The sequence below is a fragment of the Trachurus trachurus genome (genome assembly GCF_905171665.1).
Source record: "Trachurus trachurus genome assembly, chromosome: 15".
In the NCBI taxonomy this organism is placed as follows: Eukaryota; Metazoa; Chordata; class Actinopteri; order Carangiformes; family Carangidae; genus Trachurus; species Trachurus trachurus.
This window is the reverse complement of record NC_139906.1, coordinates 23,284,091-23,300,013: the sequence shown is the minus strand read 5'-3', so window position 1 is coordinate 23,300,013 and position 15,923 is coordinate 23,284,091. Positions and strand designations below refer to the sequence as shown.

General features: G+C 41.5%; 1 protein-coding gene across 1 annotated transcript in view; it reads left to right on the top strand.

Moving 5' to 3' along the window:
* Nucleotides 1–15,063, top strand: part of disc1 (DISC1 scaffold protein) — a gene marked incomplete at its 3' end in the record, with an annotated part of 45,412 nt that extends 30,349 nt beyond the window's left edge. Inside the window, exons 11-14 of the mRNA XM_083987954.1 lie at nt 3,917–4,160; nt 6,336–6,380; nt 12,688–12,813; nt 14,836–15,063. Coding sequence (XP_083844080.1) covers nt 3,917–4,160; nt 6,336–6,380; nt 12,688–12,813; nt 14,836–15,063 — 643 coding nt within the window. The remainder of the gene's footprint in view (nt 1–3,916; nt 4,161–6,335; nt 6,381–12,687; nt 12,814–14,835) is intronic.
* Between the last annotated feature and the right edge of the window lie 860 nt (nt 15,064–15,923).

The following is a 15,923-nucleotide window of genomic DNA, read 5'->3' as shown; positions in this document are numbered from 1 at the left end:
AAGAGGAGCTTTTTTTTAGTGATGGATGAAGCAGGCTTTGACATTTTTAGAGGAATTTATGATTGTACAACACTGAATCCCCACAGAGATTGATTTATTGGTGTGTGTGCGTAAGTTAACACATGTGCCCAAGCATATCTGGGTATGTGTGTGTGTGTGTGTGTGTCCCTCTCCACTTCAAAAGAGACAAATAACAATGGCATGGCTCACTGGGTGCATCCCCACTATAGCAGAATTCAGAAGCAGCGGCGCTGAGTGGAGAATTAGGGAGGGGAGTGTGTGTGTGTGTGTGTGTGTGTGTGTGTGTGTGTGTGTGTGTGTGTGTGTGTGTGTGTGTGTGTGTGTGTGTGTGTGTGTGTAGGGAGGCTGGGGTGAGCAATTTTTCTATTGTCTGTGTGCCAAATGAAGGTTAGAAAACGAGTGAGAGGCGTGCGCTGGCTGGGCACAGAGGTTGTCGGCCTTTTCAGACAGGAGATAGGCTGGAAAACAAGTGGCATTCAATTTTTTGGGGCGAGAGACGGAGGAACAGAGGGAGAGATTAAATAATACTGTCTGGTGCATTCTGCCTTTGAGTTTGTTTACATATGATGGAGAATGAGCAATTTCTCAAATCTAACTGAGCAGCAGGGAGGTGCACTCCAGGTGAAATTACTGAATACATTATAGAGGCTTATATGTAAGAATATTTTTGCTCCGAGTGTGAAATTGTTGTGTTTTTATCATTCTCACTCTCAATGTGCGATTTAGTGTTTGTGACAGAAAATCTCGCCATCAACACACACACACACGCACGCACGCACGCAACACACACACACACACACACACACACACACACACACACACACACACACACACACACACACACACACACACACACACACACACACACACACACAAAGAAGATGTTTTAAGATGCTTGTTGCAGATTCATCTTCATCTCTGCAAAATATGGATTCTGGAAACAAGGTTGATAATAACAAGTGGAATAGAAAACAGAATTTTGCTCCTTACTTTGAACTATTTACACTCCTGAGCGTGGAACTTTTGCATTTTGAGCATCTCTTATAACATATTAAAGGAATAGTTCACCAGAAAATGAAATTAATTCATTATTGACTCACCCTCATGCTGATGAATACTCTGCAGTAGTTTTTTATTCCTCAAAGTGAATCTGGAGACCCGGGAGGGGGCTTCGTAGTCCAACGAAATCCTTATATGAGAGTAATAGGGCCCGACCCAAAAAAGTCCATAAAAGTACACAACAACCTTGTGATATTCCTCCACACTGCTCGTCCGCTGCAATCCAAGTGTCCTGAAGGGATGTAGTCCAGAGTTTACTCGAAACAACGTCATTTAGGACATTTTTACAGCCTAAACAGTCCTGTATTGAATTTTACCTTGGGTGTGCTCTCACGATTCACCCGCTTGCACTACGGAAGCCGCGGCAGACAACATTTGTCTTATTTCTTTAAAAGTATCATCAATCAATCGCAGATCCTCTTGTTTTTCTGTGTTGCTCGGTCACTCAGCAGGATGTAACGATGTGTCCCAATCGCGAGTTTTCATGGATTTTTGTAGTGCAAGCGGGTGCACGCGTGAATCGCGTGAATGTGAGAGCGCACCCCAGGCAAATTCAATACAGGACTGTTTAGGCTGCAAAAATGTCCTAAATGACGTCGTTTTGAGTAAACTTGGGACTATATCCCTTCAGGACACTTGGATTGCAGCGGACGAGCAGTGTGGAGGAATATCACAAGGTTTTTGTGTACTTTTATGGACTTTTTTGTGTCGGTCCCTATTGACTCTCATATAAGGATTTTGTTGGACTACGAACCCCCCTCCCGGGTCTCAAGATTCACTTTGAGGAATAAAAAACTACTCCGGAGTATTCATCAGCATGAGGGTGAGTCAATAATAACTGAATTTCATTTTTTGGTGAACTATTCCTTTAAAGATTTCAGCCCCTGAAATTCCCCCAAATGTGAGTCAGTGGAGGTTATTTTATCAACACACTCCATGATATACTACATGTTGCTTTGCCACAGCGGTCAGCTTAAACTAAATAATGAGACATGGAACAGAGAGCTCATTTTCTAAATAATATATTCAGCCAGTTGTAGTTGTAGTTTAATTGTTCTCTTCTGTTTTTGCACTGCAGGGTTTGTATCTGAGATGTCACGAGGTCAGGGTGAGAGAGAGTGAAAGAGGATGAGTGATTGTAACTCAATGAGTAGATAAACAAAAACAATCTCCTTGTCCTCCCCCTGAACTAAAGCTCGGTGACCCCAGCAGAGATGAACACATCCAGCTTTTTCCTCTGGCTGCTGTGGCTCTTTGAAGCAAAGGGCAGCCTGCGAGGAGGACGCTCGCTCTCCTTCCATTTCGTCAATGGAATTAAAATCTCTGAATGGTTTATTTTCTGCTCTGTCACTCTTTTGAGCGCGACTTTATTAGAGCGATGACATTAAAGATGTCCTTTACTGTGCCTATGGTCTGTCGGTCTGATCGTGATGTCTGCACTTCTTTCTAACACACCGTACTTTTAACATCTCATAACTTTACACACATTTGCACAACAGAATTGTTGTTTGCATACATTCAAAATCAATAGGTTTTGTGAAATATTCTCATTCGTTGTCTTGCTAATAGTTAGGTAAGATCAGTAGGCTATGTATCAGTCTCATGTTTGCTCTGAGCTGCTATGTGATCATGATTGGCTTAGCTTAGCATAAAGACAACAAGCCTGGCACTGTCCAACAAAACACTTTGGCTATAAATTTGGTCCTTATCTCTCATTTGGTAAAGCCACAGAGAGTCAATACACAAAGAGAGATGTAGGCCTACTTCAAACAATTGCAAATTTCTGTTTGTGTACAGTATAAACAACAGGATTTATAAATTAGTTAGGCTAGAGGTTGTAATGTTTACATACAGTACAGTATATGTCCTTTACTTTTACCTGTGTACAATATTTTGTGTCAAAGGTTTGTAGAACAGTATAGTTCACGCTTTGACTGATTTCATGTTATAATTTACTGTACCATTCATATAGACCGAATCGCCTTTACATTCTACTTCCAGGTAGAAAACCAGCACGTAATTTGAATGAGATCAATAGTAACGAACAAGAGTTTAGATATATCATATTTTTCACGCCCTATCACCGTTTAGACAAATCTGAAATGATTGAAGAAACATTACTATTTCTGTGTGTGTGTTTTGTGTTGCTATGTGTTGTATTTATTCAGGTTGGGGGAATCACGGTGTCTAGAAAGCATCAGTGGCTGCAGCTGACAGGGACAGCTAACGGCGGTAGCTAAGCTAACGCAGTAGCTAAGCTAACATCAGGACGTCAGCTGTTAAAACCCTCCCGTTGTCAGACACGACATGAAACTACTCTAGTTAGCTCAATCATGTTGTATCTAGATAACTAAAATATTTTTTCATGGACGGTTTATTGAGTCACTGAGTTATTAAAGTTAAACAGGTAGCTAACCGTTAGCCCGGCTAATCTCTGATAACCATGACTAATTACAAAAATGTGTACACATAAATAGTAATGTTTGTCCAATCATTGGTTTTATAGACTTTACAAACATCAGATTAGTCCAAACGGCGATATAGTGAGATGAAAAATTAGATTTATATATAGCGAAACTCTCGTCCGTCACTATTGTTCGAATGCTGGTTTTCTACCCGGAAGTAGTTGTAAACGACAAGGCGATTCGTCCTATACAGTGTTGTTTCTTTTATCATAGCAGATATTTGAGGTAATCCTATATTCAACTGTATCATATCTTTATTTGTATTATGTAATTTATCACATATTTTATGATGATCTTTTATCGAATCATACATTTTATTCATGTTGTGATTATTGTATTGAATCATAACCCGACTCTCTGTCTCTCAGTAGTTGCGGCTGCCCAGGCTTGGAGCGGATCTGGGAGGCCGATCTGGAAGCCTGTTACCTGTTCTTGCGAGGCCTCCAGCTGCGGACTCCCAGCTGCAGCGGAGCCGACATGGAAGACCTCCCCGCTGCAGACGTTTATCCTGCAGTCCAGCCATGCACCAAAGAAGAAGAAGACTGCGCCATGCTGACTGCTTTAGGAGGGCGCTGGTGCCCCGAGGCCAACTTACAGAACTCAGAGTTCACCAAGGTAACGCAACAATGTCTTGTTAACAACACACAATGTATTATTCATGTCAATGCCCATGCATGCATTGCAGAGTGCACGGCAGATTTGGATATAAAAGATTGACGCTGAAGTCATTCTCATCACAAACCCTCCTGGACACAGAAAGGTCGAACGAGGACTATACGCCGTTTTCACATTCATTCGCGGTTTCCTCTTTGTGCTGCGAGAAGTGACCTCTGTCAGTCTAAGCACTTGACTAGAGAGGACGTTCAGCTGCTGTCGGAATATAAAAGTCTGTCGAGTGAGATGAGCAGCAGTCTATTAGCAAGTTGGCTTGAGGGTATTTTTAAACCAGGAAAAATGAAAATGTGGGCGTGTGGGAGGCAACCATTTGGAAAACATTTTGGCTTCCTTCAAGAGTTTCATTTTACACAGTGCAGATTTAAGAGTCTGTTTCTGCATGATTACATGCATTTAGAAGGATTGCATGTGTGTGGTGTGTGTGCGAATCGTCTGTGTTGGTCTATCCCACAGTGAGCTGAGGTCCACTGCCTCAGGGCCAACTCATTCTCTCCTCTCCTCACACTTTCCTCCGCCCACGTAGTCTAACACACTTGTCTGAGATAGGAACAAAGCCAATAAAAAAAACAACAGCACACTTGTTTTTGTCGGACTATATTTTGTTACTTTGGCTCGGAGATTGTGTTTTAATATAATATTTGCTCAGCAGCAGGTGATACTTTCGACGTATTTATTTTCAGTATGGATTCATTGGACTGTGGCCATTAACAAATGTTTGTCGATGCTCTTTGTTGTTGCTGCTGGCAGTTATCTCCAGTTGCATGTGTTCTAATTAGAGGCTGTGGTTTTTCATTGTCATGTTTAATTCTCCCACTTTGCTGCAACCTCTTTAACTTCTCTCGCAGCCTCTCTGTGCATCCATAAATATACACTATGCATTGTTGTCCTCCCTGCCCTGCCTGACTGTTTTCTACAAACTGCATGAATCTATTTTCTGCTTTCCCTTTGTTTCTCTCTGCTTTTCTTTTCTGCTCCTAAAGCCCGGCCCCTCCTAACATTTCTCCAAGAATTTAAGGTGAGACAGCCAAACACTTCTTTTTTTTCTTCTAAGCTGAAAACATTAGCAACAAAAAGTTCCACCCTCAGTTTATGGCTGCAAAAATAAATGTCTTGAGTATTAGATTTTTGTGGAAATCCTTGAATCCTTCAGGACATCAGTGAAAACCTTCTCAAAGTTTAGTGGAAATAGGTTTAAAAATGAAACTCTGATGTTCAGAGAGGGACTGCAGATGTTCTTTTTATTTAACATTTAATGACTGACAAAACATTCACTCCCTTGCTTACAAGCTAACATGCTTTCATATGAATAAACACCTTGTAATCTCTTATGAAAAAGAGACAGATGACGTAGCAGTTTTAGAAGTGGATTCTCATTTTTAACAGCACCCAGTGCATGTACGGTTCTACTTTTTCTTTTCTGAATATCCAAGGTCCCGTCTAACAAATAAAAATCCTTCTCTGTGGATGCTGGTTGGATGTTACTTCCTCAAGGCCACAGGCAATAGAAGTATTTTATCATCTGAATGCCAGAAAACGTTTGTAATCTGCATTTGACAGATTAAACATAGCCGTGAGATGGATGTAGCTGAAGAGAGCAAAAGACAATCTGGTGTGTGTGACCGCTTCAGAATTGCAGTGTTTAACAATCTCACATAAGGTTCATGTATGAGTTTAAAGAGTTGTAGATGTTCAGCTGCACCTGTGTTTACCGCACGAGCGAAGTGTCGATGGTGGTTAGATGTTACACAATTTATAATTGGAAAATAATAATTAAAACTTTCCTGATTGTTATTTGTTGTTGTTCTGCCTTCTTATGTACTTACCCTAAAGCCACAAAGAATATGTTAGCTTTTAATAGGTGCAGTGATTAACTCCGTCCTTAGTGAAGAATGCACAATTACATACTTTGAATACTAACAAAGAAACCTGCAGTGCAGATGAGCCAGTTAATCTATTTTCTCCCTGTCAGTTTTGGTGATGAATAATTACAACCTCCTCTCGTTATGATGATGCTGCACACATACAGTACACAGGCAACATAATTGCATTTTCAATTATTCATGAGCAGGTTTATGACTGCGTGGCCCTAACAAATGTTTCCCCTTTTTGTTGCAGAAATTGGAGGAGTTTTTGTTCTGCATGGAGGAGAATCACCCAGAGGTGGGTAATGCTAACGCTAACACTGTCACTGTATGGGCTGCATGTTATCAGTGTAATTAAAGTGTCAGCTGCATTGACACTGGGCTTACTGGGACACAGAGGAATCCATTAGCTGACCTTAACTTAAACATGACCCCTGTCACCTTCCCCGACTGTCCGATCAATACTGATCTACATGAGGAGCCTGGCTCTGTCTGAGTTTGCACAATGGCTTTAAAGACTCTTTATTTATGCAGAGGTGGGATTTGCTGAGCACGTTTTCTCCTTTCAGCATCTTCCTGCTTTGAATCCATACATTAGACTCATTCACACCTGGAAGCCAAACACTACAGCGTCAGCGATGCTTGTGAAGTCTGATAATGGTGTGTGCTTGTTTAATCCTGGTTGAAACTCCTCGTGAGTCAGAAACATGAGTCAGAGCTGACAAAAGAGAGAAAATTCACTCGCTGAAAACCACTTAAATGCATTTGACAGCTTGACAGTCGCTGCTAATTAAATTCTTAATTTTAAATTCTGAAGTTCTTGCAGAAAAGCTGTAAATTAAAGGTCAGGGACTCGACTCTCTGCTAAGTCAGTAAGTTTGCCTCGTTGAAACGTTCTGTATGCTCATGCAGAAAGCGGATGAGAAGGTGACCTGCATATCTGGAGGACACAACGATGGAGAAAACTAGCTGACGCAAAATAGTTCAATGACAATAAACGATGATACATCGCTGAGGCAGATGATACGATGGCCGTCGAACGGTATTGGATGGTATCTTCTTCATCCTGATGGTGTTGTGTTAGCGCCGTGGTGGAGACGGGCTCTCCGCCTCGCAGAGCGTCTGACCTCCTTCTCCTTTCCATAATGACTTTAAGTAAATGATTTCCACTTAGCTGCTGCCAAAGCCGCTGCCCTGCTACCACAATGGAGATTGATTGGTGTGTGTGTGTGTGCGCTGGTGCAAGTGTGTGTTTCAGTGCTGCTGTTTTTTCTTCTAATCTCTACTAATTGTTCTTTCATCCTCTCAAGGTCCTTACATTAACCTCTTCATACTGACCCGTGGTATCAAACAACAATAGAGACATTATTCAATTCAGATGTTGAAGGCTTCTGATTGGATCTGTTAATCTGCTAGTTTGGGTGATAATAACATGGAATTTACACCGGCCATGTTTGATTTGAGACGATCGCCCTAGTACACTTCCTTAGTGCATGCAGACTCACAATAGCCTCTATATGTAGTCATAAGTAACTATTATATAATCACCTTTGGCACTTTGTTCTAACTAGTAATGAGGTACAGTCTGTCAAACTGCAGCTGTGTCACAACCAGACAAACAACACAGACAGAAAAAACTTGGTGCCTTTCCAAAAGACTGGGGGGCAGCTGTAGAGACAAGTGCATTGTGGGACAGAAGTGTAAACTGACAGCAGCAGACACACAAAAAAAATAACTGATGCTCCATCCAAATTCTACTTAACGCTTGAATGGTGATGAAATTAAGTGCGCTCAAAACTGTCAGTCGAGTGCACGGCTGATAGACACCATTGTCCCACGGTGAAATGCAAACTGTGAATGGTGGCGGCGGTGAGACGCTTCTTCGAATTTTGAAAAGACGATTTTGTTTTGTTTTCTGTCAAGTTTAAGTCTGTGACATTTGAAAGTCAGGATGAGGTGCGCGTATTGTGTCATTTCCTGTTAGTGCAGTGTTTTTCAACCTTGGGGTTGGGACCCCACACGGGGTCGCCAGGAATTCAAATGGGGTCGCCTGAAATGCCTAGTATTTGATTTTTTTTTTTTAATGACTGATTAAAATGTTTTTTAACTAATCATTATTCTTTTTAAAATTATGATTAAAAACACCATGCACAATCTTTAACAACAGTATTCTATACTTTCACTTTCTCAAATATAAATCGAGTTCAAATAAAATGCAGCATATATATGAGTTGCCGCATCTTGATTGACAGTGGGGGGGTCGCCAGAAATTTGTGATGTCAAAATGGGGTCACGAGCCAAAAAATGTTGGGAACCACTGTGTTAGTGTTATTTCATGTATACTAAAATAGCATGCTAATGGTAGAGTGGCAGATACACACTGTGTTCAATTAGTATCTCATACTGTATTGAGGGATTTCGTATTATAGTATTTCTAATATATGACACACTAACTTACCAACAGGGCATCATTTATAACAGATGCTAGTTCATCATAAGCTCATTAGTTTCCCCTTGGGTCCAAAATGAATTCAGCTATTTTATTGTTTATAAGCAATTATGACCTAATGCTTGCATAATATTGTTCCTTTGTACTGCTTGCCCAGTGCAAAGTGTTGGCCTAACTGCACCCATGGGAACACACACAATTACCTGCTACCTCTCGCTCATTATAGCTCAAATAACCAGCACATGCATGAGTCTGATTATTGGATTTCTAAATAATTTGCTCAACTTCATGCTTCTGCAGTCAGCTCTGTTTACTTTTGTTCTAATAACATCCGCGCTAATGTGCATCAGGAATCAACATGACAATACATGTATGCCTCAGATTCTATTATGCAAATTGACGTGTTGTTGAAACCTCATTTCGCATGTTTCCTTGTTTGTCGACGGCAGACGTGGCAGCGGAAGTCATTTCGGTTGTTTTGATCACCACCGGGAGCGAAATAACAGCTTGGGCAATCGTTGCACCAGTTTAAAAAAAAAAAAAAAAGGTTTGATGACAAACTGTCAGGCTTGTTTTCGCCGGTGTCGTCCTGCGCACGGAGCTTTTTGTCTTCCGTCTCGTGCTGGTATTGACTTTACAAAAGCTGACTGGAGGCTCCGACGTATAGAATCAATCAGCCACACAAACACGCAGCTCGTATCTGACAAAGATGCAGCTAACCTTGACAAACAAACAGCTCAGTGGATCTATAAACGGATCGTCTTTCTTCCCTCAATGGGCAGACAGGGATGCCGGCATCACAGACGATGACACCTGAGGACTGTCTGGTGTTAAGAGATCGCTTGTTCGTTTATATGCCTGGTACACAAAAACACCATGTTTTGTTGAAGTGTGGCCTCCCTGTGGGCTGTTCTGCCTTAAAGTCTTGGCTTAATTCTTTAAATGCATCAGGGATAACTTGTGCGTATCACCACACCTCGGGCCTGTTGTTGTTGTACATTTCTTTTGGGTAGTGTGTTACATCATCTGGGGAGAGGAGAGCTATTCCAGGACAGAGACCAGAGACGCGACATCCCAGTGATTGTTCTGACACCTCTGAGCTGCAGGGAGTTGATATTTTCTACCTGCAGCTATGAGTCGGGTTAGACTTTTCATGTGTTGTTTGACGAGAGCACTGGCTCTGCGTGCACGCGAGTGTGTGTCTGTTTGCTCTCGAGTGTGGACTGTGCGCTCCAGTGTGTGTGTTTGTGTTCCCTATGCTTGATAAGTGTGAAGAAACTAGGACACGGTGTCTGCAAAGGGGCCTGTTCTAATTATGGATAGCCCTGCTCCCTGAATGCTCTGCCCTACTGCACTCTGCCCCACCGGCCTCCCAACACACACACACTCAGGTGATCCGCAGATACACACCCCAACTGTTGTGCACACAGCTCCCATGGTGCGTATTGTGTACATTACGACCTTGGCGCTTTACCAAACAAACAAGACCAGGTCAAAACCTAGTGTGTCCCCGAGTCGCCTCTGGTCAAATCCTGGTTTCGTAACCGCTACATCATCATCTGACAAAATCACTGAACACATAAAAGAAAGATTCCAGCTGGATTTACCCATACACTCTCAGAGAAAGTTAGCATTTTTCTTTTTTCAGGCTAGTGCCGTGATTGGTGCCTTAGAGAGAGACAGTTTTGCAAACAGTTTAGCTTTTATTTACATTCAACTCTAGATATGTAGGATTGTTCATAGTGGTTACCCCAAGGCCACTTCACTAATGACTACTCTCTTTTGCTCCCTTCTTTCCTGCTCTCTACTCGGTGTGTCTTATTTTTAGGTATTGTCTCCTTTACTAATAGCAAAACATGTAAAGGTGTGAAAGTAGTTTATTTGCCAAAGTTTCTCCTCATTATTCGGGAGCTTTTTTCTAAAGAAAAAGAAACGTTTGGATCAGCAACAGCACATAACCAGGTGATTCTGGTTCACACTCCAACACAGTAGGTGGCGGTAATGCACCTTAACGTTGGTGTGCCCGCCATAAATGCCAAAGAAGAAGAAGAAGCACAGCACAAGTAGAGTGCCAAACATGAGCAGGCAGCGCTGCTGGCTGCCACGACGGGAGTCACCCCGTTTCATTTGTCTAGTTCACGTTAGGAAACAGCAACTCCCTGCATGCATTGCATTGCAGTAGACAGAAAGTGCTCACCAATACCTCCAGGGTCACTGTTCAACAACATAGCATTTTTCTCATAGACAATAATGGGAAAAGAAGCGGCTATAAAACGGTGGATAATTCTTTTTGAGTGTCACAACCCACGCAAAACGACTGGTTTCACTATACCAGAATTTGATCCATTCAGTCCGATTACGTTTGGAAAGTCTAGAAGAGCCACACGATTAAATAATTTTATTCCCATTCTAGTTAGCTTAGAGCTAAAGCGGAGGTTAGCCGGCTAGCTCGGCTGAAGTTAGGGCGCCCACTTCCGGTTTCGTCCCGAATACAAATACGAAGTTTTTTTTAAAAGCCCGCATCCGAATACAAATAGTGCACTAGCTGTACACACCCCTATCCTCTATGCAGTTCCAGGGCTGCTCAGTGGACTGTGGGTTCAATCTACTGAGCAGTGGAAGAAGGACCATCACTCAGTCAGTCAGTCAGTCAGTCAGTCACGATTAAAGGGCTGGTCCCACTGTTGCAGCCCAGAGCGGTTCAGGGTTGATTCTGCTCAAAAACATGGTAAAGGATTTAGTGTGAATGACGTTGAGTGAGTGAAGAAATCTCCAGGTTAAGCTCTGACTCATGGTTATGAAAGCACATTCGCAATCATTATTAAACCTAAAATTAAAGGGAACAAAACATCTTAAGTCAAGAAGTGTTGAGGGGGAAAAACATTGCACATGCTTGTGTAAGAGCAATTATTTTAATTAAAGTAGGCGCCACACAGCTTCTTTAATCATAATTGTTTAACATGCTACTATTCTTTGGTGTAAAAGTAGCTCTAGCAGCTGCTTTCTCTGAGAGTCTCTAATAAACTATAATGTATATGATTCAAGGTTAAATCCAACAAATGGCACTAGTGCTACAGGTGTTATATAAAGGTGATGATTCTTGATGATGAAATGTTGATGTTGAACTATCAAGTGATAAAATGTTTTACTGCATGGATCATGGTTGTGTAATTGTGGCGACTGATAAAGTAGCAGATACTATATCAGAAGATATCATTATAATTGTTTTAGAGACAACACATACACTACTCACAAAAGGTTAGGGATATTTGTCTTTCGGAAGAAATTGTGGACGTCCTTTGGCCACATGACAACTTATTGACGCTTTGACATAACCCACCACTGTTGTTAGCTTTTGTTTCAGTAAATTGTTTGAGATGAAGAAATAACAATTCCATACTTCTACTTAAATGCCCTAGTTTTATGATATAGTATCACTGTAGAATTAACTTTTTACATTTTCCATTAAATTTCACCCGAAAGTCGAATATCCTGAACTATTTGTGAGTAGTTTACATCAACACTCATGCTCTTACGTAAAATCATACACAAATGTGTTGTAGATTATTTTGAGCAGAAACCAAAATAAACATTATGGGAGATGTAGAATAAAGTATTTTTGGAGCTTGGGATAGGAGTCTCCTAACTGCACGTTTGGAGGTGCAGATCTAAATTGCTTGTGTTTCTCATTTAACACTAAAGTGTAAAACCATTGATTATTTTTATATAACATGTCTGTTCTTTCTAATTGTGGTAAAACTTGAGTGTGACGTGGCCTCACTTTATAATCGAGAACGGTGGGTGTTGTAAAAGAAACTTTAAGATAACTAAAGATTTTTAGTGTTGCGTTTACCTTCACACAAGCAACAACATGTTATCTTTCCCAAAACATAATGAAAATGAAAAACAAAGGCTCCTTTTGTTTATTCTGCCAGAGCACTCCAATCTTTTTAATGTTCTTGTTATACCAGTGCATGAAAACAACACAAAATACTCTTTTTTTGCCTGGTACATTGCTTGTTACTGCTGTTTGAGAAACTTTTGTGTTTATTCGTTTTCCAGATCTATTTATTTGAAGTATTGCAGCATCATTTGTTGATGCTCTATTCCTCTCTGTGTCCCTGTCATTTCATCCATTGTTTCCCTCTCTGTCCAGGACGGCTGCAGCGAGGCTGAGGCTGCAGACCTAACAGAGCGCTGTGAGCTGATCAGTGACAGACTAATGACCTTGGAAGATGAATTGCAGAAGGCAATACTGAACCAGGATCAGGCCCTCACCCATATCCTTCCACTGCTCTCTAGATATACATGTATGGTACTATATAAACTATGTGTGTTCCCATCTCTGTCCATCCATCTTCAGGACCTAGTTTACTTACCAACTCTCAAAAGTATACGTCCAAACTACCTTTAGGCTGACTGATGTTGGCTTTCAGTGACTTTACCTTTCCAGGAAAAAAAACACACACACACCTGTCTTTTTCAACCTTATCTGACATTATGGGTCCATACAGGGAGGGAATTGAAGATAAACTTGGATCAGAGGATTTTTCTTGACAGGCTGGACGTGGCCACTGGAAAATGAAATGGTTAAAGTCCAAGCGAGGTTATTAGTGGGTCTTTGATGTGAGCTGCCAGTCACCACGGGCTGAGATTAAAGTTGGCCGACAGGGGCAGCGCTGCGGCAGATAGAGGGAATGTTACTCTAATGACACCGCCGCTGCCGTAGCTTAATGTCCATCCTCCTTCTGACCCCTCCTTTCCTCTCTTTGCCCCTCCCCACCGTCCACGCCTCCATCTGCCAGCTTCCACTTGGTGGTAAGGAAATTACAATATCCATGATAATGACTCAAATGAAACTGTTGAAGCTGATTACAGGTCACAATACATCATTTTCCACGCTAATTAGAAACTGATTGGAAATAGATTAGTGTGTTTTCCTCGCTCCGCTTTTCCCCTCCACATCGTGGGCTTATTGAGACTGATAGAAAAGGTGATGTTTCAACACAAGGATATAGACAATTTGCCGACTAGCATGGTGGCTTTATATTTATTCAATTACTTATTTATTTCCTGTCATGCCTCATTATTTTTCTTTGAAGACGGACTGACAGAAATACTCTCCCAATCTGCCCAAAATGATGAAGAGGTCCGTTTCATTTTAGGACCTCTAAAAGCAGTGAGTTATTCAGTATGTCCTTCACTCTCTGTTGAAGTGTGGCCAGACTGTTTTCACATCTGATTAGAGATTCATGTCCCCCGCTGTGCTGTCAGGGGTCAGTACGGGCTCCTCCACTGTTTGCATGATATCAATGCAGCCTGGCAGTTGGAGATAGACACAGATTGGTCCGCTCCTCTCCACCTTTCTGTTTTCATGTCCTTACATGTCATTCATCCTGGCTTTTTTCAAGTGGGGGCTCTCTTGCTATGCAAAAACGCTGTGGACACTTGCGGACACTGAAGATACATAACAATATTGTTATTGTGTTGCGGAAATCAAACAGAAACTGAATTTAAGATGACAGTACAGTTGCCATAGTGACGGGAAGATCAAACCTCCACTCTCCGAGGGTCTTAATTGAGTCTCTGCTCTCAATACAAGGAGGTGGTCCGACTGCCACGGTGAGGAGGGTTGGGAAAGAAAGCCCACCGTGGTTAGTTTAAAGGCTTTTCAACCCAATTCTGAGTCCGATCGTCCCATTTGGATCATGTCGAGGTCTTGTCGAACCCTCTGCAGTATTCATGGGAAGCTCTTTAACGGCTGGTTAATTATGAATGAGAACAATCTGTGTCCATTCAGACAGTAAAACGAGCCATCAGGCCCCATCTGCCATCAAAGCCATTCCTTTGATTTGCCACTTAAGCTGGACACACGCACGATTAATTTGAGTTTCTAAGCAGGTTAAACAACCCCCACCCCTACCCCGCCCCGCCCCACCCACACCCCCCATTGATGACAGCCTCTATCCCATTTCATTGATGGGTTGTGAATTATTTAGTTGGGCAGTCTGTTTGCCTGGGTCCCCACACTGCCACCAAAGCTCCACGGACGAGATGAGCTCATGAATAGTGAATTGGATGGGGTTAAATTGGGTATGACTTGATGATCTGTCCCAGTAATCCATTTGGTGGCCAAATTGGAGATTGATGGCTTCATCAGGTTATGGCTGCCCTCTGCTATTACCGTTAACCACTGAGGGCCACAAGTGTCACATTTTTTCCCCCAATATGTGTCGGCTGGTATGTTTTTTATTTACATGTTAATGTCTGTCTCTCAGATTCTTCCTTAACTCACGATGCACAGTCTTTAGAAAAAGAAGTCCAGGAAGTAAAAGTCACTTTGCAAACCATGCTCACGCAGCTCAAGGAGGAAGAAGAAGAAGAGGGAGAGGAAGTGAATGTGTTATTAGATGATGACCTCATGAAAAATGGGACCGAGGAAGAAGGAGGAGAAGAAGAAGAAGAGGAAGAAGAGGAGGAGGAGGAGGAAGAAGACGAGGACCAATACTTCAGTGACAGCTGGGACATTTGAAATGGATGCCTCTAGAGTTTTATGACCACTCGCACACAGACTGGCTCTCCGAGAGCCTGACCTCGGCTTTGTAGTAGAAGTGACCCTGTATCCATCTTCCATAAAGCCTCACTCAGAGCGCTTTACAGCCAGCCGCTGTGGCACCACTGAAAGTTTCCAGCACAAAGACTTTGAAAGTCTGTCTAACATTTTATCTACAAATGGGAAAAAATGAAGGATTTGGATATAAATGTAAAATATAGGACAGATGAATGCAATTTTTTATAGAAGTTTGACAGATCTTGCCAGCCTATGTTTAAGCCAGGTAAAGAGTGCCTTAAGCCACTAAGCAGAGCTTTCTGGATGGAGGTTTTTATTGTTATGTCTTAATGAATGCAGAGCAAATAGCAGATTTTTTTTACTGTCAAAATGTCAGCAATGTTTGATTTTTGTTCATCAATTATTCTAATTTGTTATTATAAAAACAAACAAAATCTGCTGTAAAGCTACGTAACCGGTTACAGTGAATGAATTATGGTGAATCCTAAAACACAATCGAACACTAATACACAAAAAGAAAAGCAGTACATACAGTCGGTGAATATCGGTTACACCACAACATCTGTCCAGGTGTTGCTAATACTAGCTAACACTGGCTAACATAAATGACTGGTCATAAATGGCTAAGTAAAGCTGCAACACTAATACCTCTGATTCGACTACAGATCAAAGCATTTCATCTAAATTTTATTTCTATTTCATAAGAATACAAATATGTTCTTCTTCCAAAAGTTACAATATTTTAAATTGACAAGAATATCACAATAAAATGTTAAATAACAAAGAGGAAAATCAAACTGAAGCTGAATCATGACTGTACC